The sequence below is a fragment of the Capricornis sumatraensis genome, chromosome 20 (genome assembly GCF_032405125.1).
Source record: "Capricornis sumatraensis isolate serow.1 chromosome 20, serow.2, whole genome shotgun sequence".
NCBI classification, from domain to species: Eukaryota; Metazoa; Chordata; class Mammalia; order Artiodactyla; family Bovidae; genus Capricornis; species Capricornis sumatraensis.
This window is the reverse complement of record NC_091088.1, coordinates 59,109,335-59,129,700: the sequence shown is the minus strand read 5'-3', so window position 1 is coordinate 59,129,700 and position 20,366 is coordinate 59,109,335. Positions and strand designations below refer to the sequence as shown.

At 52.8% G+C, this 20,366-nt stretch overlaps 2 protein-coding genes across 3 annotated transcripts in view; both read left to right on the top strand.

The window, feature by feature from the left end:
* The window catches only part of PRKD2 (protein kinase D2), a 32,187-nt gene extending 27,264 nt beyond the window's left edge, over positions 1–4,923 (top strand). For both annotated transcript variants that reach the window (XM_068992974.1, XM_068992975.1), the window contains 3 exons: positions 1,107–1,374; positions 4,141–4,226; positions 4,559–4,923. In XM_068992974.1, coding sequence (XP_068849075.1) covers positions 1,107–1,374; positions 4,141–4,226; positions 4,559–4,771 — 567 coding nt within the window. In that variant the 3' untranslated portion in view covers positions 4,772–4,923. The remainder of the gene's footprint in view (positions 1–1,106; positions 1,375–4,140; positions 4,227–4,558) is intronic.
* A 4,664-nt stretch (positions 4,924–9,587) lies between these two features.
* Positions 9,588–19,192, top strand: DACT3 (dishevelled binding antagonist of beta catenin 3). Its single transcript, XM_068992737.1, has 4 exons — positions 9,588–9,851; positions 15,433–15,529; positions 15,670–15,822; positions 17,124–19,192. The coding sequence occupies exons 1-4, from the start codon at positions 9,603–9,605 to the stop codon at positions 18,521–18,523; spliced, it is 1,899 nt and encodes a 632-aa protein (XP_068848838.1). The 5' UTR covers positions 9,588–9,602; the 3' UTR covers positions 18,524–19,192.
* The last annotated feature ends 1,174 nt before the right edge of the window (positions 19,193–20,366 follow it).

The window sequence follows — 20,366 nt, the reverse complement described above, 5'->3', positions numbered from 1 at the left end:
TATTGTGTATTTCATGTGTACATATATGGAATATACAATAATAATATGTCATCCTTGGTGACTGGCTTCTTTCCCTTAATGTTTTCAAGGTCCATTTATGTTACAGCATGTGTCAGTACTTCTTTTTATGGCCATTTAATATTCCATCATAAGATAGGTAGAAAAGGGTGGATCTCAGAAAAGTAAAAGATTACAAGATCTGTTAAAAGGCAAAGGATCCTAGGAAAAGGCTGTCACATTGAGATCTGGGTCAGGGGTTGGGGTGTGGCTGTTTTTGAAGGCAATAGAGGCTTGGGGGCAATAGTGAGCCAGAGAAGGGTTTTGAGTAAGGGAGGGACAGTATACGAATAGAGGTGGCAGCTGCCTATGGACTGGTAGGCAGCAGACAGGACTTTGAACCCAGACTTGGCTCTGAAGCCTATCCATGACCCTAGACTGCCTCCAACAAGAGCAAGGTAGGTTCACACCTATTACCATGGATGCCGTGCTTAGCTGTTTACATGCTGGGTGCCCTTTAATCCCCAGGGAAGCCTGATCAGCAGCTGCTGTTAACATTCTCAACCCGGATGACAAAAACGGGGCTTCGAGAACTACTGTCCCTCAGCTGAGATCCCCGACGCTCTCTCTACGCCTGCCGCTGCTCCTATCATTTTCCCATGTATTTACTCTTTCAATTCACACAGCTACCCTTTAAAGTAGGGACTGTTAGCATCGCCGTGGTACAAAAGAGGAGACAGAGGCAGAAGAAGGTTGAGACCTGTTCGACGTGACAGAGGGATGGCAGCAGGGAGCCTTTATGGAGCTTCACTGCAGGTTGCGCATTTATTGTCCTGTGAACTTTAGATGGATGAAATCCATATAATCCTCACGACAGCCCTTTGAAATAGGCGCTGGTACGATCTTCCTCCTCGTACAGATGAATAAACGGAGGCCCAGACAGAGGAAGCCCCCTGCCCAGGGTCACCCAGTTAGCTAGTGAGCAGAGGAGCCTGGATTCGAACCAGCGTCCGATTTTGTCTGGAATACCGTAGTGGCGATACACTTGCGCAGAGGCGGGAGGTATGACCTCCATACGCCCTGAGACCCTCTACCCCTCGCCTCTGCAGGTGAAGCTGTGCGACTTCGGCTTCGCGCGCATCATCGGCGAGAAGTCATTCCGGCGCTCGGTGGTGGGCACGCCGGCCTACCTGGCGCCCGAGGTGCTGCTCAACCAGGGCTACAACCGCTCGCTGGACATGTGGTCGGTGGGCGTGATCATGTACGTCAGCCTCAGCGGCACGTTCCCTTTCAACGAGGACGAGGACATCAAAGACCAGATCCAGAATGCTGCATTCATGTACCCGGCCTGCCCTTGGAGCTGCATCTCGGCCGGAGGTGCGCGGCTAGCTTGACTCCTGGAGGCAGGCGAGGGGCGGGGCCCCGCGGTGGGGGCGTGGTGGGGGTAATGGGCGGGGCCGCCCTGAGAAGGCCAGTGGCCGTGAGGGTGGAGCCTAGTGAAGGGGCGAGAGCACCCGGAAGACTCTGTTTAAGGGAGGCACTGAGACCTGGAACTTTGGGGGAGGGACTTAGCACGTGTGTGGAACTCGGGTCCGAGGCCTCAGGCCTAGACTAGGTTATGCGAGTTGGAAAGGAAGTGCCCTGGAAACACTAAGACACTTGCCACCTTGGAGGCTATTAATACTTGGCTTGTCTAGGGCGAGACCAGGAGAAGGACTAGACCCGAGAAAGTCAAAGGGCTGGGATGGCCAGGATTGAAAGAACAGGTCTTCCCAAGGTGTTGGCTGGAGCCTGAAGTCTTTGGGATTATGACCCCAAAAGGATTAACCCCGCAGAAGCAGTGGCCGGGGGGGCAGGGTTGAGGAACAAGGGCTTGGCTAATTTGCCGGGTACTGGGGCCTTGACTGGGATGAAGATGGGCCTGGGCCCTGGGATTAGATCCAGTGATGGAGGGAGCTGATTTAGGGGCTTAGCTAGAGAAGGGGCAGGGGGGCTTCCCTGGTGGCTTAGGTGGTAAAGAATCTGCCTCCAGTGTGGAAGACTTGGCTTCAATCTCTGGATTGGGAAGATACCCTGGAGAAGGGAATGGCAACCCACTCCAGTATTCTGTCCTGGGAAATCCCAAGGACAGAGGATCCTGGCGGATGGGCTACAGTCCATGGGGTTACAAAGAGTCAGACATGACTGAGTGACTAACACTTTCACTCAGGAGGGGCAGGGCCATGGAGGGTTTCTGCAGACTTCTAAGGGAAGGACTGATCCTGAAACCAAAGTCAGGCCTGGAATCTGGGAGCAGGTGGAGGTCAGGAGAAGCATGGGGCTATGGGGGTCGGGGCTAGGGGACAGGACAGAGGTGGACATTGGGATCTCTGCATATAGGGGCTTTGGCATCGTGGCCTGGTGGTGGTGATGGTCTTTGTCATGCTCCTGCCGGCTTGGAGACGGGTCTGGGAAATTTAACTCCTGAGGGCCCCCAGCTTTGGGGCAAAGCCAGGTGTGAGGGTGAGCCAAGGGTGAGGCTAAGATACTGGGGTGTGTGAAGATGCCTTAAATGAGTTAGAACAAAGGGCAGGTTCTGAAATCAGAAGCTAAGGAAGACAGAAGTGTGGGAGGGATGTTAGTTAAAAAGACAAGCATTTGGGAGTTCCCTGGTGGTCTAGTCATTAAGATTGAGTGCTTTCACTGCCATGGCCAGGGTTCAATCCCTGGTCGGGGAACTGAGATTCCAAAAGAAACAAGGTGCAGAGAAAAAAAAAAAACAAACAAGCTCATCCATAGGAGTTTCTTCAACAAGTATGTGTTGAGTGTCTACTTTGTGCCTAGTACTGACTGTCCTAGGTTCTGGGAATACTGGAGTCAGTTGGAGAGAAGGGATCATGAAAGAAGGTTGCCCAGTGGTCTGTGAAGAGGAGGGGGAGGGGCATAGAGGATGTGACCTCATGGAGCAGGCAAAGGGGGTTACTCAGTGCAGGAAAAGGTGTTGGTGGCCCAAGAAAGATGAGCACTGAGCAGTGAGGCGGTGGATTGACTTGAGTCCTGGAGCAGTATGAGGGGTTGTCTTCTGGGACCTGATCCGGAGTCCCTCGGTCAAAGTGTGTCCTCCAGTGTATGCGAGTGAATTTGAGTGTGGATGGGTGTGTGCAAGGGAGCCTGTGAGAACAAGGCCTATACTCAGAGGAATTTACATAGTGGGGTCTTGTCTTTCAAGGCTCATGATCAAGCAGGGAGCCTTGGACAAGTGCTAGCTTGTCTTGAATGCCTGACACTTGCTAATCGTTTTCATAGAGAGCGGGCCTCCAACTCTGGGTCTTCTGCAGGAAACTGGTGCCTGATTAGCATCTCATAACACTGTTTTCTTTTCATTTTATTTTTGTGGACCTGGCAAGTGATCTTAGGATTTCTATTGACCAGGGTGATGGAAAGTTTCCATTTTATATAATTCTGCATCCTATATTTTATATGAAGTACATATTTATACAATTACATATATAAATATATAATATTTGTGTATTTTCACCTTAAAAAGTGAGTTGAAAAAATGAATTGATTTCAAACCAAATTCCACCTATTTTCCAAGGGTTATGTACATGGTTCAGAGTTTTTCTATGTACAAAAAGGTCTAAAATGAAAATTCTCTCGTATTCTTTTGACATCCTTCCCAAAGGCAGTGTCTATTACAAGTCTATATACTTATGCAAGCAGATATGGGTACATACATTCTCTTATTTCTCCTTTTACACAGTGGCAGCATGCTATACACAATATATTGTTTTTAACCAACTTGCTTTGTCCACATCCCAGCAATCTTGGGTAAATGAGTTGGCTTAAAGAAAAATACTAAGTGAAATATAGTATAGATGTACCTGTACATACTTGTGTATGACAAAACCTATGAAGGTGGCCTAAGAATGGGGAAGCATTCCTATGGTATGAGACTTGGTGAGGAGATGTAGGACCCAACGTGAGGGATGGGGATAAATGTGTAGTTTAATGAGGAAATAGGTGGGAGAATGATTCGTGCAGGTGAGGCTTACTGCACTGAAGGACGGCCCCCATGGCAGGTGAGTAGGGTGGGGTGCCTGTTGAAGGAGGGGCGGCCCCTCACCCTGCAGGATTTAAGCTGTCTCTCTCCTTCCGGTGCAGCCATCGACCTCATCAACAACCTGCTGCAAGTGAAGATGCGCAAGCGCTACAGCGTGGACAAGTCTCTCAGCCACCCCTGGTTACAGGTGACTCAGGGGCGGGCTGAGAGCCAATGGGAGGGGCTGAGTCATTCGTTGGGATAGAGGAAGGCGTGGAACCACATCTCTTATTGGATACAAAGGTAGTTTAAGTTGTAGGTACATTTCCTGTGGACAGGGAATGTGGCTGAGCCTCCCATTGGCTGGGCTGTAGAAGGAGATGGAGCTCATTGGCTAGGTAGGTTGTGAAGGGCGTGGCTTCACGGTCCTTGGTATCCAGCTTCTCACTAGCAGGGCAGATCGCATGGGGGTGATGCTCTGTCAACTATTGGCTGCCCTTGGAGCAGTACCGAAACTAATCTCTGTTCTCCCCGGCGCAGGAGTACCAGACGTGGCTGGACCTCCGGGAACTGGAAGGGAAGATGGGCGAGCGGTACATCACGCACGAGAGTGACGATACGCGCTGGGAGCAGTTTGTGGCAGAGCACCCACTCCCCGGGCCGGGGCTGCCAGCCGACAGGGTGCTCGGTGGGACCCTCCCACCCCCGGACCACGAGATGCAGGGGCTGGCCGAGCGCATCAGTGTCCTCTGAGGTCTCGGGCTCCCACTCTGGCTGCCTCGTGATGCTGTCCTTGCGTGCTCGGAGAGTGGCGCTTCACACCTTATCAGTGATGAACTGTTCTAAGGAAAGCAATTTCCTGCCCAAGTTGGACACGCCCCCGGGGGAGGGGCATGGCGGGGGCGGGGGCAGGGGCCGGGGTTATTTCCAAAGTTAATTCCCCAGCAATTAAAATGGACTCATCTCTGGCCCTATGGCCTTGGTCTTTGGCCACACCGCACTCTCGTATTATTGAGTCTGGAAAAAAGATGGGATGGAGGAGGGATGGAGGGAGGGGCACTGAAGGGAGAGGGGTTTTGGAAGGAGAACTAACGGATAAAAAAATATACGGAGGGAGCACTGCCAGGAGGGAAGACTAGAAAGGGAAACGATATGAAAGAGCATAAAGAGGAGAGGGAAGATTAATGGAAGAGAGATGAAGGAATCGGATCGGAGGGGTGAAGGATTTAGAAAAACTCAAAAACTCAAGTAATCTCATGGCTTAATGGTTTAATTTTATAATTTGGTGTTATTGCTACTAACTGCACATCTGGTCTATGGTAGAAAGTCGATACACAGTGGTTGGTATTTTCTTGTAAGTTGATGTGATGACTTCTCTCATTCGCTGGCTCATCCATTTGTCACACTGTGCGGGGTGATGCTGGGGACACGGTGGTGACCGAGCCAGCCCAGGTCCTGCCTTCAGGGGCTTCACCATCCAGTGGGGGAGACAGGCTTGTTCCTGGCTAGTGAGGACCCAGAGTGGGGAGGGCTGGAATGGGAGAGCCCAAGAGGGTGGGGCAGCCTAGAATGAGCTTGGGTGTCTTTGGGGGCAGTTCTTCTAAGCTGACTTGAGGCTCACCTTCACCCAGAAGGTTGTAGGCTGAGAGAACCTCTGTCCTTTGACCCCTGTCCTCCAGTGCCCTAGCTCCCCATTATCACCCAGACTTTTGGCCCTAGAGCTGAAGGCAAGCGATCAGAGCTTGCGCTTACCCAAGTTCTCTATACACCTTGGTCACACTCGAAGTTACACAAACTTGAAGATTTTCCTGAGCCCCATAAAACCAGGATGGTATTCAGCAGCCAATTTAAAACTGCCTGCAATGCAGGAAATGTGGGTTTGATCCCTGGGTCGGGAAGATCCCCTGGAGGAGGAAATGGCAACCCACTCCAGTATTCTTGCCTGGGAAATCGCATGGACAGAGGAACCTGGCGGGCTACAGTCCATGGGGTCACAAAGGAGTCAGACACGACTTAGCAACTAACAAATTAGGCTAGTACCTAGAGCTTAGGCTCCATGTCTTCCCAATTTATATCAATTAGCCCATCTGCTGGTCGGTTGGGGAGTTGCAGCTCTTTAATTTGAAAAGGATTAAATGAATGAACCCTAGTCAATGAGGATCTCCAAACAAACCAGAGCACCTCTGAGGCATATTCCAAGCCTACACTTTTGGGGCATGTCTCTTAGACGCCATCCTGAATGTTTCTCCTTAAACTAACTGGTCTAAAATCCAGGAGGGTAGGCAACAAAGGGGCAAATCCATCTGCAATGATAGAGCCAGGCCAGGAAATAGATGGAAAGACTACTCAGGCCTGATCCCAGACAATCACACTGTGTCTATCTTGGCCACGACTTTTGTCAACATCCTGGGGTCAGAAGCTAAAGACAATCAAAAACATCGTGTTAGTTTGATTACAGAACTCCAAGAAAGTCCAACATGAGATGAAAAAAAAAAAAATCCACACAATCCAATTTAAGGTCCTGTTACTTAAACAACTGGAGATAAATAGGTAAAAAATCCATCCTATTGGGCCATCAGAAACCACTAAGCCTAATTTTGAGAGAGACACCTACAGGTACTATAAAGAAAAGGAACATTGGACTTTAGCCTGTCCAGCTTTAAAATACAAAAAATGAATTTGAAGGACTTCCCTGGTAGTCCAGTGGCTAAGACTCTGTACTCCCAATGCAGGGAGTCTGGGTACCATCCCTGATCAGGGAAGTAGATCCCATATGCTACAACTAAGACCTGATGCAGCCAAATAAATATTTAAATAAATAAAAGGAATTTGAACCTGAGATTCATTCTCCCTGGTGACTCCCAGAAGACCTTCTCCTCTGCCTCCATAAACACCCCTCAACCCACAGAGGAAAATGACCATCCCCATTAATGGGCATGCTACCATCAGCTTTGTAGATACAGGGGCCACCCCACCTCACCTTTCAACCGCCCTCAGGGCTCAGCAATGATTTTGATGAGATACTACAATTTGCCACACTTTAATTTTTTTATTTTTTTGGCCTTAATCACGTGGCATGTGAGATCTTAGTTCTCCATGGGTGTCTGCATGCGTGCGTGCCCAGTTGCTCAGTGGTGTCTGATTCTTTGCCACCCCATGGACTGCAACCTACCAGGCTCCTCTGTCTGTGGGATTATCCTGGCAAGAATACTAGACTGGGTTGCCGTGCCCTCCCTCCATACTCCCTTCCAAGACCCTTCCCAACTCAGTGCTCCATCTGCACAGGAAGCTCCCCCTACCCTATCTATGGATCAGGAGTCATGTGTGGTACGTTCATTCCCAGGAACTCTGCAGACATCATCATTACCACCATCCAAAGGCCAACAAGGAGATCCACAAAATTGCTACCACTCTTCTGACTCCACCTACTAAGGATCTCTCTTCATCTCCTACTTGGAACCCTCTTAGCTGGCTGCACTCTTGTCTCAAATCTTTGGTTTTATTCCCTAATTGGATCATGAGCAGTTCTCTTTTTATTTATCTTCCTAGGAATACTTATCTTCAAATGGCTGGTGACCAGAACCCTAAGTCAGCTCCAGATCTAACATTTTACACAGAAAACGGTTCCACTGGTCTTGCACAAACAGCAGGGATGAAAACCAATCCTGACATCACCCCACACACTTACTGCCAAGAAAATCTTGTTTGAGTGTGAGCTTTCCATATCCCCTTTCATCAATCTGATCATCTCCCCACTGTTGGTAAATTAATGTAACTTAATGAAATGGTAACCCACTCCAGCATTCTTGCCTGGAAAATTCCATGGACAGAGGAGCCTGGTGGGCTACAATCCATGGGGTTGCAAACAGTTGAACACGACTTAGTGATTGAATAACAACAACAATAAAGGGCAGTATACATCTGTCTTAAACAAGAGGAGGATTGAATAAAGTTTATCTCTACTAAAATCCAGACTCATTTTTTTCTCTGTGGGACTCACAAGATTATTTTTAACTTATTTATCAGACCCTTCTGTGGCTCTTTATAATGGAAGTACGCCAAGCACTAGACAAACATCTCCCTTAACCCTCATAACAACTCTATGTAGTAGACAGTATTACAGCCCCGATTAGACAGCTAAGGAAAGTGGGGCACAGGGAGGGCAAGCATGTTTTCCAAGGTCACACAGCTAGAAAGTGGCAGAGCTAGGGCTCACCCCAGGCAGTCTGGTTCTGTAGTCTTTGCTCGCAATCTCTAACATTTTCTCTCCTGTCCAGGACCAGAAGGTAACCCAGGATCATAAAGGAGGAAGGATCTTGCACGATCTTCTGGGTCCTGGTTTTTAGGGAGTCAAAGTCAGTCTGAGAAATGGGTATAAATTTTGGAGCTAGATCTTGAAGGTAGTAGGGACGCACACTCAGCGTAGTGACACAGGCTGGCCGCCTGAGGGGGCATCAACCCTGTTCAAGGAGCCAGGGGAGGGAGGAGGGAACCTTGCAAACGAATGTCAGGCTCAGACTCTTATGAACTGTAGAGCGTTGAGAACAGAGCATCTTAGAAGGCAAGAGAACAAAGCCTCTTAGAACGTAGTACAAAGGCCCCTGGAATCGTTGAATGGTGAGCGCAAAGCCCCACAGCATCTGGGAGATAAAAGACACTTAGATTCTGTTCGGCCCAGGGTCTTATAATTCCCGAATTTGGGACAAGACCGATCTTAGACTCTTAGACGTAAGACTGGCTACCGAATTTGAAAGGCCTAGTGCAAAATGAAAATGCAAGGCCCTTTTTCAAAAAATAAGAATGTCAAGACAGTAACAAAGTATTAAACCAAATTCGGGGCCCTCCTAAGCGGGTCATATGCCCGTGAAGCCGACCTCGCTTAGAAGTACAATTTTATGGGCGGATGTCGTCTCAGTTGGCCTGGCCCTCTCGTATTACAGCTGAATATCTGGGAAGGCTTCCTGGAAGAGGAGGCAAAATCGGTACTAGACTCTCAAATCCTTTCCGCCCCGAGCGTCGCTTCAGAACCTGAAGGTTAGGAGAGGTGGGGAGAGAGGAGCAGCTTCCAAAATGTCACAAGCACCCATTCTCTATTTATAGATCACCCCTGCCCTTCTCGCGGGACAGTCCAATGACAGCCAGAGCTCTCCCGCAAGGGGGCGGAACCAGCTGCGGGATGGGAGAGACCAGGACCAATGACATCCGGGCAAGGGAGGACTTGTTTCATTGTGACGCGTGGGGGCGTGGCCAGGGCCCAAAAGGCGGTGAGAAGGGGGGCGTGGCGAGGAGGGCAGTAAGCCGATCGAGTAGGCAGCTGCGAGCATGCGTCGCGTTGGGGGGTGCACAGCAGAGCATCTTCGTAAGGAAGGGTACCAGCCAATAAGCCGGGGTTGCTCTGTCGCCGGGGGCGTGGCCATGCAGATAAGGCGCGGGTGGGCGGCCCAATGGGCGGGCGTCTATGCAGATGAGACGGTGACAGCCGGGCCAGCGGGCGGGCTGGCAGGCGGGCTGTTGGGGCGGGGAGGTGGGACCGGGAGAGGGGTGGCCGCGGGGCCCGGCCGGTCTGGGGCGGGGGGCCGCAGCCATGATCCGGGCCTTCTCGTTCCCGGTGAGCCCCGAGCGGGGTCGGCTGCGGGGCTGGCTAGAGGGCAGCCTGGCCGGGCTCTGCGAGTTGCACTGGCTCCGGGAGAGACAGGAGTACCGCGTGCAGCAGGCGCTGCGGCTGGCCCAGCCCGGAATGGGGGGCGCCGAGGCCGAGGACGAGGAGGACGCCGACGAGGACGAAGATGCGGCGGCGGCGCGCCGGGCCGCAGCGGCCCTGGAAGAGCAGCTGGTGAGGGGCCGCCTGTCCTTCCGTCCCTGTGCCCTCGTCTGTGTCTGTCTGTATCGGTTGGATGCTCAGACACCCGTCCGGGTGGGGGAGCGAGGAGGGGAAAAGGAGAGGGGGGTGGGGCTGGGGAGTCTGGGTGGCGGGCGGGATCAGGCCTCCCCGCCCCCAAACTGGGAAAGGGGGCTGCCTCGCCTCTGCCGGTCCCTCGTGTGATGCACAGGCCCGCATTCCCTACACCCCTTCCCCAAAGAAAATCCATCTGGGCGCCAAGTACGTGTCGAGCCCGGGCTGAGTATTTGGCAGGCGTTGTCTTCTTGCAGCTTGGGGGATAAGGGGATGATAGTACCCATTTTATAGAGAAAAAACCTAAGGCTCAGAGAGGGCAAACGACTCACCCAAGGTCACTCACCCGGATGCAAACATGCCCCTCTCCTGGCCTCCTATCAGCGGCCCACACCCCCGCCCCCCGCCGTCTCCCCTAAGTCCTGGTGTGCTTGGAGATCTCCGGAGGGGGCGCGGAGGGGGGAGGGGATCTTTGAACCTCCTGAGGGGAAGGATTACTGCTGAGAGGAAGTTCACAGTCCCTTAGGATCCCACGGTGATCTCGACCCTCCGGTGACACTTTCCCTCCTTTGCTACCTGGTCACAGCCCTGCTTAACCCAAGTGGTGGCAAATTGGAGCAGCATGGGAGTCTGACTTCTAGACGCCCTGGGTTCTTGATGGTGGAAGATGAGGCAAGGTGTCCAGAATGACTTAGGGAGCATCACCCCTCTCTCCCTCTCTTTGTTATTCCTTAATTCTCCTGGTTTCTTGCACTCTTTTCCCTCCTGCCACATCTCTGTGACTTTCTGTGCCTGTTTCTCTGCCTTTCTCAGTCCTCTTGGTCTCTGTCTCCCTTGGTCTTCCTTTCTTGCATTTCCTCCTGCCCCACATCCCTGTCTCTCTCTTCCCCTCCCCCCAGCCTGCCAGGCCCCAGACCCCAGCTCCACTTGCTGATCCCATCCTCAAGCCTGTGTGTGGTCAGAGCTTCCCGTTTGGGGAAACCTGAGCCGAGGTAGCAGGGGGAGGGGGCTCTCCCTGCTACTGACCTCGACTGCCCCCTCCTCGGATGGGGAATGGCGGGGAGGTGGGGACAAACGGAAGCCAGACTCTGGGGCTGGACGGCCAGCCCCTCCCCCCACGCCCCCACCCCCACCCCCCCGCCGCGCCAGGAGAGGGACCCTGCACATTCTTCTGTGGAAACAGAAACAGCTGTGGGAGGCCCCACCCCCTCCCAAAGTTAGAGCCGCGCGTTGTGGGGGCCCTCACCAGCTCACCCCACCCTAAGCTGGCTGGGCTTGGGAAGGCACCTCCCATCCCTCCAAAGAGAGGCAGAAGGCATGGGGATGGGCCAGCTGTGTCCTGCCTCCCTGCCCTTCATCCTCTCCCTCTCTCTGCCTCAGTCTCCCCCTTTTCTGCCCCTCTGTCTACGCCCAGCCATCAGTACTCCCACCCCCCACCCCCAACAATCTCCAAGCAGAGCTCCGTCCCCGCATCAGGGAGGAGGCGGTGGCAGGCAACGGGAGGGAGACAGCGCCACTGAGGGAGGAGCAGAGAAGCGCTAAATATAAACTCCTCTGGTGTTGGGGGTTCCTGGGTCCTTCCAAAGAGGGGGTGGGGGCCTCCTCTGATCCCTGAGCCTCTGTTGTGTGATGCTCGCCCCTTCGACTCCTCCATCCCGCCACCCAGGGATACACTCCCTTTGAAACAAGAAAGATTGAGGCTAGAATTGATTCATTTCTAGTAGGAAAGATAGGGATGCAGGGAAAGATTAGGGAGAAACTCACAGAAAAGAGGCAAGAATCCTGAATGAGGCAGGAGTGCTGTTCTCTGCCGCCAAGGAAAATGGTCCCCTTCCAGCAAGAAGGACTCAAGTTAGACTTGCAGAAGGACTTCCTAACAGAGATCAAGGGAACTGGACACAGACCAGGGGCATGTGAGTGGGGGCGGTAAAGGTCTGGGAAAGTTTGGGCAAAGGGGTCTCCAGGGGTCCAAACCACATTCATCTTAAACCTGCCTGAGTTGGACAGCCTCAGGTCCACTTGCAAACGGGCTTGCAAAAAAAAAATAAATAAATAAAACCAATGAGGGGCACTGTGAATAGGCAGAGAGCCAGATTCAGGCTAAGGACCTTCTGGTCTTTTAAAGATTCATCCTCTTGCAGCTGGGAGGATGAAGAAATGAGGTCAGACTTGCAAATAGGGGGGTGTTGTGGGGTCCAGGCACCGGGGAGGAAGAGGCCTCTGCTATTTATCTTCCCTACTCCTGCTCTTCCCTGCAGTGGAAGAACTGAAATTGGACCTACTGAACTTACTGGGGGAAAAAGTCTTTTTTCATTTATTTCTAATTACACCAGTAAAGCATGATTTTATATTTTCCCTGTTAGAAATTCATGGCTTTCATGTAATAATAAAAGTCAGTATTTATTAAGTGCTTAAAAGGAACTGCTGTTTAAATTTGTTTAATCCTTACAACAACCCCATTGGAATCAAAAGATGCCCATGTTAGAGATGAAGAAACTGAGGCCCAGAAACTGGCTCAAGGTCATACAGCTGGCAAGTGGCTGTGAGTTGAACTTGAACCCTGGCAATTTGGCTCCCAGCCGTGCCTCCATAAACACTTCATCCTACCATCCAGTCCCCTCATCCCTCCCCTGACCCCCTAAAATCCACCCTCTTGTCTGTGATCACCATTGTCACCCTGGTGTGAATTCTGCATCTATGCACAAAACCAGCCTACATTCCAAAATACATAGTTTGCTTGGCTTTTTTCAAATTCCAGTTTCTTGAGTGAGGTATCAGAGACTATGGTTCTTGAAGTGTGGCCTGATGCACTAGTAGCATCACCCAGGAACTTGTTAGAAATTCAATTTCTTAGGCTCCTGCCTGGAATCAGGGGTCAGACCCAGCAACCTAGCTTTTAATACCACCCCCAGGTAGTAGTTCTGACTCATCATTATTCTGCTTTTCTTTCTTGGCTGTGCTAGCTCTTCGTCATGGCACTTGGGCAGTCTGTTGCGATGCACAGGCTTCTCTAGTTGTGGAGTGTGGGCTTAGTTGCCTCAGGGCGTTTGGGATCTTAGTTCCCCAACCAGGAATCAAACCCATGTCTCCTGCCTGGTAGATCTTAACCACTGGACCACCAGGGAAGTCCCTCTGCATTTTCCTTTTTTCACTCCACAATAGGTCTTGATGATGGTTCTATTATATAGAAATTGCCTCGTTCCATTTTAACAGCTGTATAGGATTCTACTGTATTCATTCATTCCTTTCCCAAACATTTCCTGGGCACCTACTTTGAGCCAGGAACTGTTCTAGGTACCGGGACTGGGTTGGAGGGGAGGGGTGGCGACAGAGACGGTGCAGCAGTATACAGAAGAGACACGATTCTCTGCCCTTCTGGGGCTGGGGCTGACAATCTGGTGAGAAAGACAATGAACAAATGACAGCCTGATACATCATTTTAAGTCAGGAGGTCATTGCTGCTATGTCGGGGCGGGGGGAAAGGCAGGGCAACCCAGGTGCAGAAGATGGGGAGCTATTTTGGAAAGAATGATCAGAGAAGGGAACACGTAGGCATCTGAATGAAGCAAGGGAGGGAGCCAGGAGAGTGTGCTGGGGAAACACATCCTACTGAGTTAGGAGCATGTCTGGTATGTTCAGGGAACAGTCAGGAGGCCAGTGTGGCTACAGCGGGGTGAGCAAGGACATGATTAGTGTGGGACAGGATGTGGGATATAGCGGTGGTCCTTGATGTGTTTTAGCCATCCCTGACACTGCATCATGTCCCTGCACAGATCCCTGGGATCTGCTCAAGGATGACACCACTCTGAGCATCTCGGTCCACTGAGCTCAAAGTGAAATGATCTGTTGACTTTCCTCCCAGATACAAGCCCAGATGGGGGCTTCTGTTCTAGGGGGGAGGGGTAAGGACCAGGGCCCAGGAGAGCAGCCACAGGAATAGGAAGTTGGGGGGGGGGTTGTCTGCGGGGGAGCCGGCCAGTCTTTCTGCCCTAAATAGGCAAGCCTGGGCGGCTGCCCTCTCAGCCCCTCCTCCCCCCTTCCCTCCCTCCCGCTGCCTGCCTGCCATCCAGACAAGCCGCTTTTGTCTGAGGGTCAACCGTCAGCCCGAGGCTGCCCCCACCTCTGGCCTCACCCAGATCCGTGTGAGACTCTTCCTGGCTCCGGTCCTGTTTTTCAAAAGGGGGTTAAGTCCTAGTGTCTTGGAGACCCCATGTGTGTTGTTGCAGCCCCTGCCCCCACCGTGTCCCAGTCACTCCCCTTAAAGGGTTTCACCTTCATTTATTTATTCACATCTGATAGGAGGCGGTCTTTTCCTGCAGCACAAAGGATCCAGGGTAGACTCCATCGACATTTCCCATGGGGATGAGGTGCTGTGACCCACACTAGGGCTTCTGGGTGAGGATGGAGCTAGGGCAGCAGGAGGAGGGGTCCCTGCTGGAGGCAATGGAACCCCCTGGGGTTTGCTATGGTAGTTCCACTAAGGCTAGATTCACAGAAGGGCATTTGCTATTGTTGACCAGTCACTAAATCGTGTCCGACTCTTTGCGACCCCATGAACTGTAGTCCACCAGGCTCCTCTGTCCATGGGATTTCCCAGGTAAGAATACTGGAGTGGGTTTCCATGCCCTCCTTCAGGGGATCTTCCCAACCCAGGGATCGAACCCGCATCTCCTGAATTTCCTGCATTGGCAGGTGGATTCTTTACCATTGAGCCACCAGGGAAGCCCTCCAGTAGGCATGAAGGGATTCTTTCTGGGATGTGCAAAGATTTATATGAATCATGGTCAGCCTGTTTTACCCAAATGAGGGACAGAGTCAACCTGCAGCAAGAAAAACTTAAGGACGACTTGCAGAAGGACTTTTCATTGGTGATAAGGGGCACTGGGGGACTTCCCTGGCGGTCCAGTGGCTAGGACTCTGAACACTCCCAATGCAGGGGGAGCCTGGGTTAGATACCTGGTCAGTGAGTTAGATTCCACATGCTGCAACTACAGCCTGGAGCAGCCAAGTAAGTAAATACATAAATATTAAAAGGGGGGCCATGGTGGGGGAGATGGGAGCATCTGAGAAGAGAGAGTCGAAGTGTGGGAGAAGCCAGATGAATGAATAGGGTCCTGAACACTAACTTCTAGCAGTGACCTGCCTTTACAGCAGGAAGACCTGAAGTGATGCTCAAAGAGCATCCTAATAGGGGTTAAGGAGCCATGAGCTCCAGACGGAGGGAACAGCTGGTAGAGAAGGGACAAGGGATGGGGCCTTCTGAAGCCTTATCACTCACACTGAAGAGGGAATGAGGTGCCTGCAGCGTGAGGGACTGGAGTTAGACGACCAGGAGGACTTTCTAATGGGTTGAAGAGACAGAGATATTGAAGGGAATCCTGAAGTTGGGTACTGCTTTTACCTTTTTGAAATTGAGCCTCACTGTCAAAGCAAAACTCTGCCCATGGGCTGGCTAGAAGAGAGGACCAGTTGGCAGAGGATGAGGAGTCTTCTGACCATCTCGCTCTCCCTACCTCCTTAGGAGGCCTTGCCTGGGCTCATCTGGGACCTGGGCCAGCAGCTGGGAGACCTGAGCCTGGAGTCTGGGGGCTTGGAACAGGAGAGTGGGCGCAGCTCGGGTAAGCATGGGTTAGCGGTAGTGGGGTCTGCCTGGACCACCCCACCCCGCTGTCTCCTGTTTCACAGGCTCCCCTCCTGCCCCCCATGTCCCCCTTTCAGCGCCCCCTGATTGTTTCCTCCCCTTCTCTTTGAAATCTAGGCTTCTATGAAGACCCCAGCTCCACGGGAGGCCCGGACTCACCACCCTCGACTTTCTGTGGGGACAGTGGCTTCTCTGGCTCTGGCTCCTATGGACGCCTGGGTCCCTCTGAACCCCGAGGCATCTATGCCAGCGAGAGGCCCAAGTCCCTAGGTAAGGTGGGTGGGGTTGGGCTCCTGAGAGCCAGGCTTTTGACCACAAGCATCTGAGTCAGACCAACCTGGATTTGAAGTCTGGCTGTAACTGTCCCTTTCTGTGTGATTTTGAGCACATTCCTTCTTTCTGGGCTTATCTCTCCATCCATTAAAATGGGATTCTTAACATCTACTTCACAGGGAAGTTTTGACTATTCAGTGAGCCTCTGCCCAAAGACATTGAAACTTGGCACATGGTAGCCATTCGGTAAATAGAAATCGCTGCTCTTCATTTGTTCAACTACGTTTCTGAGTCCCTACTATGTGCCTTCCTGGCACATATCACAGGGGTGAGGAGTAGAGCAGTAAAGAAATCGCTGTCTTCATGAAACTGACATTCGAGTGAGAAATAGATAATATACAAGATAAATAAGTGAAACATTTAAGATACTGGATTTTTGTTTATTTATTTAATAAGCTCCCTGGTGGCTCAGACAGTAAAGAATCCACCTGCAATGCAGGCGTCACGGGTTCGATCCCTGGGTCGAGAAGATCCCCTGGAGAAGGAAATGGCAACCCACTCCAGTATTCTTGCCAGGGAAATCCCACGGACAGAAGGGCCTGGTGGGCTACAATGCCTAGGGTCACAGTCTCACGTGACTGATGACTTTCACTTTCACTTTTCATTATTTAACGGTCATGTCCCATGTTAAGATCTTAGTTCCCCGACCAGGGATTGAACCCATGCCCCCTGCATTGGAAGCACGGAGTCTTAACCCCTGGACCACCAGGGAGGTCCCTAGGATATTAGATATTGACATGTACCATGAAAAGAAAATTATGGAAGGGGATGAGAGCATGTTTCTTGGAGCCGAGGAGGGAACTGCAACTGTAGAAAATTTGGCCAGACACGGCGTCACGGAGACTGTGACACTGGAGTGGCGCCCTAAAGTAAGAGAGGGACTGGGTCAAGCTGAGGGAAGGGTAGTTTAGGTAGCAGGAGCAGCCGAACAGAGGCCGTGAGATGGAAGTGCGACTGGCCCCGTGCATCCAGGAGGTGGAGCTCTCTAAGTGCAGAGGAGTTGGAGGTCAGACACGCAGAGGCAGGACGGACCATGCAAGGCCTTGGAGGCCACCGTGAAGACTTCGTTATGAACCCGATGTGTGGAAAGGGGTGAGAGCAGGTGCTTCGTTGTGACTGTCGTTTTTAATGGGAGTGGGAGAGTAGGGCAGGCGGCAGGCAAACTGCTCCTCCTAGGCTCATAGGGAAAGGGCTTTGAGAGCTTCTCCTCTCTTCCTTTTTTTGCTTCCCTCCCCTAGGAGACGCCAGTCCCAGCGCACCCGAGGCGGTGGGCGCTAGGGCAGCCGTGCCGCGGTCCTTCTCGGCGCCCTACCCGACGGCTGCGGGGTCTGCGGGCCCGGAGGCCTGCTCCTCCGCGGAGCGACGAGCCCGCGCGGGGCCCTTCCTGACGCCCAGCCCCCTGCACGCCGTGGCGCTGCGCAGCCCGCGGTCGTGCGGGCGCCGTCCCCCGGACTCGCCCGAAGCTTCGGGCGCGGGGCGGCCCCTGGACGGCTACATCTCGGCGCTCTTGCGCAGGCGCCGCCGCCGGGGGGCGGGCCAGCCCCGGACCAGTCCCGGGGGCGCGGACGGGGGCCCGAGGCGCCAGAACAGCGTGCGCCAGCGGCCGCCCGACGCGTCCCCGCCCCCCGGAGGCGCGCGATCCGCGCCCGAGGCCCCGGTGGAGCGCGCGGGGGTCCGTCCCGCCAGCCCGGCCCCATTGGGCCGCGCCTGGGCCTCGCCGTGGGAGGCGGAGGCGACCCCCGAGCCCGTGGCGCCGCCCGCTGCCCCCTCGCCCCCCGACAGCCCGGCGGAGGGCCGCCTGGTGAAGGCACAGTACATCCCGGGCGCGCAGGCCGCCACCCGCGGCCTCCCTGGCCGCGCGGCGCGCCGCAAAGCGCCCCCTCTGACGCGGGGCCGCAGCGTGGAGCAGTCCCCACCCCGGGAGCGTCCCCGGGCCGCGGGCCGCCGCGGACGCATGGCCGAGGCCTCGGGCCGCCGGGGCTCGCCCAGGGCTCGCAAGGCCGCGCGCTCCCAGTCCGAGACCAGCCTTTTGGGCCGCGCCGCCGCAGTTCCGCCAGGTCCCCCCAAGTACCCCACAGCCGAAAGGGAAGAGCCCCGGCCGCCGCGGCCTCGCCGTGGTCCCGCGCCCACTCTCGCGGCTCAGGCCGCGGGGTCCTGCCGCCGCTGGCGCTCCACGGCCGAGATCGACGCTGCCGATGGGCGCCGAGGCCGGCCCCGCGGCCCTGCCGCCCGAGGCCCGGGTCCTGGCCCATCCCCTTCAGCTCCTCAGCGCCGTCTGCTCTACGGCTGCGCGGGCAGCGACTCGGAGTGCTCGGCCGGGCGCCTGGGGCCCCTGGGGCGCCGGGGCCCGGCTAGCGGCGTCGGCGGAGGCGGCTACGGGGAGAGTGAATCGAGCGCCAGCGAGGGCGAGTCGCCTGCCTTCAGCTCCGCATCCAGCGACTCCGATGGCAGCGGTGGCCTCGTGTGGCCGCAGCAGCTGGTGGCAGCCACCGCGGCCTCCGGGCCGGGGGCTGGTGCGGGTGGAGGGGCGCCTGCGGGCCCCGCCAAAGTCTTCGTGAAGATCAAGGCTTCCCACGCGCTCAAGAAGAAGATACTGCGTTTCCGTTCGGGTTCTCTCAAGGTCATGACTACAGTGTGAGTTTAGAGGTTTGCTTGGGATCCCCCGTCATGGCCTCTGCACCACCACACCCCCCGCTCACTGACCCTTCTACACCTCCTTTCCAAAGACCACCATTCTCTCTGCTTCCAAAGACCCTTCTTCACTGCCCCATCCATTGCAGTCTTGGTTGAAAAGGCTCCTCCTCCACCACAGGGAGGAATTGGGGAGGAGTCTTGTTTGACCCAGTTGAGCTGAGTTCCCTTTCTGTGGGCCTCACTTTCTTCATCTGTACTATGGGTGTACTGTGGTATACAGAAGGGGTAATTCAGTTTGAATTTCCCCATTTTAGTTTAGACAGTCCGTTTTTCCCACTTCATTTCTCTCACCGAGCCCTCTTATTCCTCGTTTCCATGCCAGTTATGGCCCCTGTTCACATTCACAAAGTGCCCCCGTCCACATCCTTGAACTCTTAGGATATCCCCTTAGCACCCTGGTCAGAGACTCTGTGGCTGACCCAGAGGGTGCTTGCAGAGTGCCCTGAAAAGGGAAGGAGCACTGACTTTGGGGTTTTGAGGGTCAAGTAGGAGTTGGTAACACCAGGAAAGAAAGACTCTTTCACCTCCCTCCCTGGACAGATATGAAGGATTGGGAGGTAGAAGAGGGGAAGGAAGATGACGTCTATCTCATGGCACCCCCTGTGAGAGGGAGTGGGGGAAGCCCAGGATGACCCTCAGTTGTTCCAATCCAGTATTTTTTCCTTTAAAAAAAAATTACTGTATTTATTATGACGATGGTGACTCCCCAGTGCACAGGGGGGCCAGAATCTGTGTGTTTCTCTAACCTCTTTGTAAATAAATGCACAGTGTTACATAAGTGGTGGTGGACTTTCCTTTTTTGGTTAAATGGACTTTTCCTTTGGATTAATATTTATTGAGCAACTACTATTTGTTTTGGGTATGGTAGTGTCAGAACCAGATGTCAAATCCTAGCTTAGGTCTCAATAGCATTTTTTTTAACCAATGAATATTTTATATCAATGAATCTAATTCTAGGTTGAGTTTTGTTTGGTCATAAATATGGTTTCATAAAATGGAAATAATAAATAAAAAGCAAAATGTTTAGAAACAGAAATAATGTAGGTAAAGTGACAGCCCCAAATGCCTTCTCTCAGAAGTCATCATAATCAGTTTGATGTGGGTCCTTGTATGTATCCTTTATGTGTTTGCACATGTATGAATCCTAGTAGCTATATAAATATACATATGCATGAAGTGAAAGTCGCTCAGTCGTGTCTGACTCTTTGCGACCCCATGGATGTATAGTCCATGCAATTCTCCAGCCCAGAATACTGGCGTGGGGAGATCCGCTTCTCCAGGGGACCTTCCAAACCCAGGGGTCGAATCCAGGTCTCCCTCATTGCAGGCAGATTCTTTGCCAGCTGAGCCACCAGGGAAGCCCATATGTATTCATATACATATAGTTATACTCTATACAGCTAAAGCTATTTACCTAAGTTGAGCCATATGTATACACTGTTTTATCAATTTTTTGAGCTGTGCCTGGAGATTTCTATATGGGAAGGGTTTTATTAGTTGAATCTCTTAGCTCTATTTAGCTTTTCTGTTTGCTTATGCTCTTCTATTTCTTCATGTGTCAGTTTTACTAAGTTGTATTCTAAGAATTTTTTCATCTCATCTAAATTTAGGTGACGTATTTTCTTTCTTTTTCTTTTCTATTTTAAATTTTTATTTTTACTTTATTTCGCTTTACAAAACTGTATTGGTTTTGCCATACATTGACATGAATCCACCATGGGTGTACATGAGTTCCCAATCCTGAACCCACCTCCCACCCCACCTCCCACCTCTGGATCTTCCCCGTG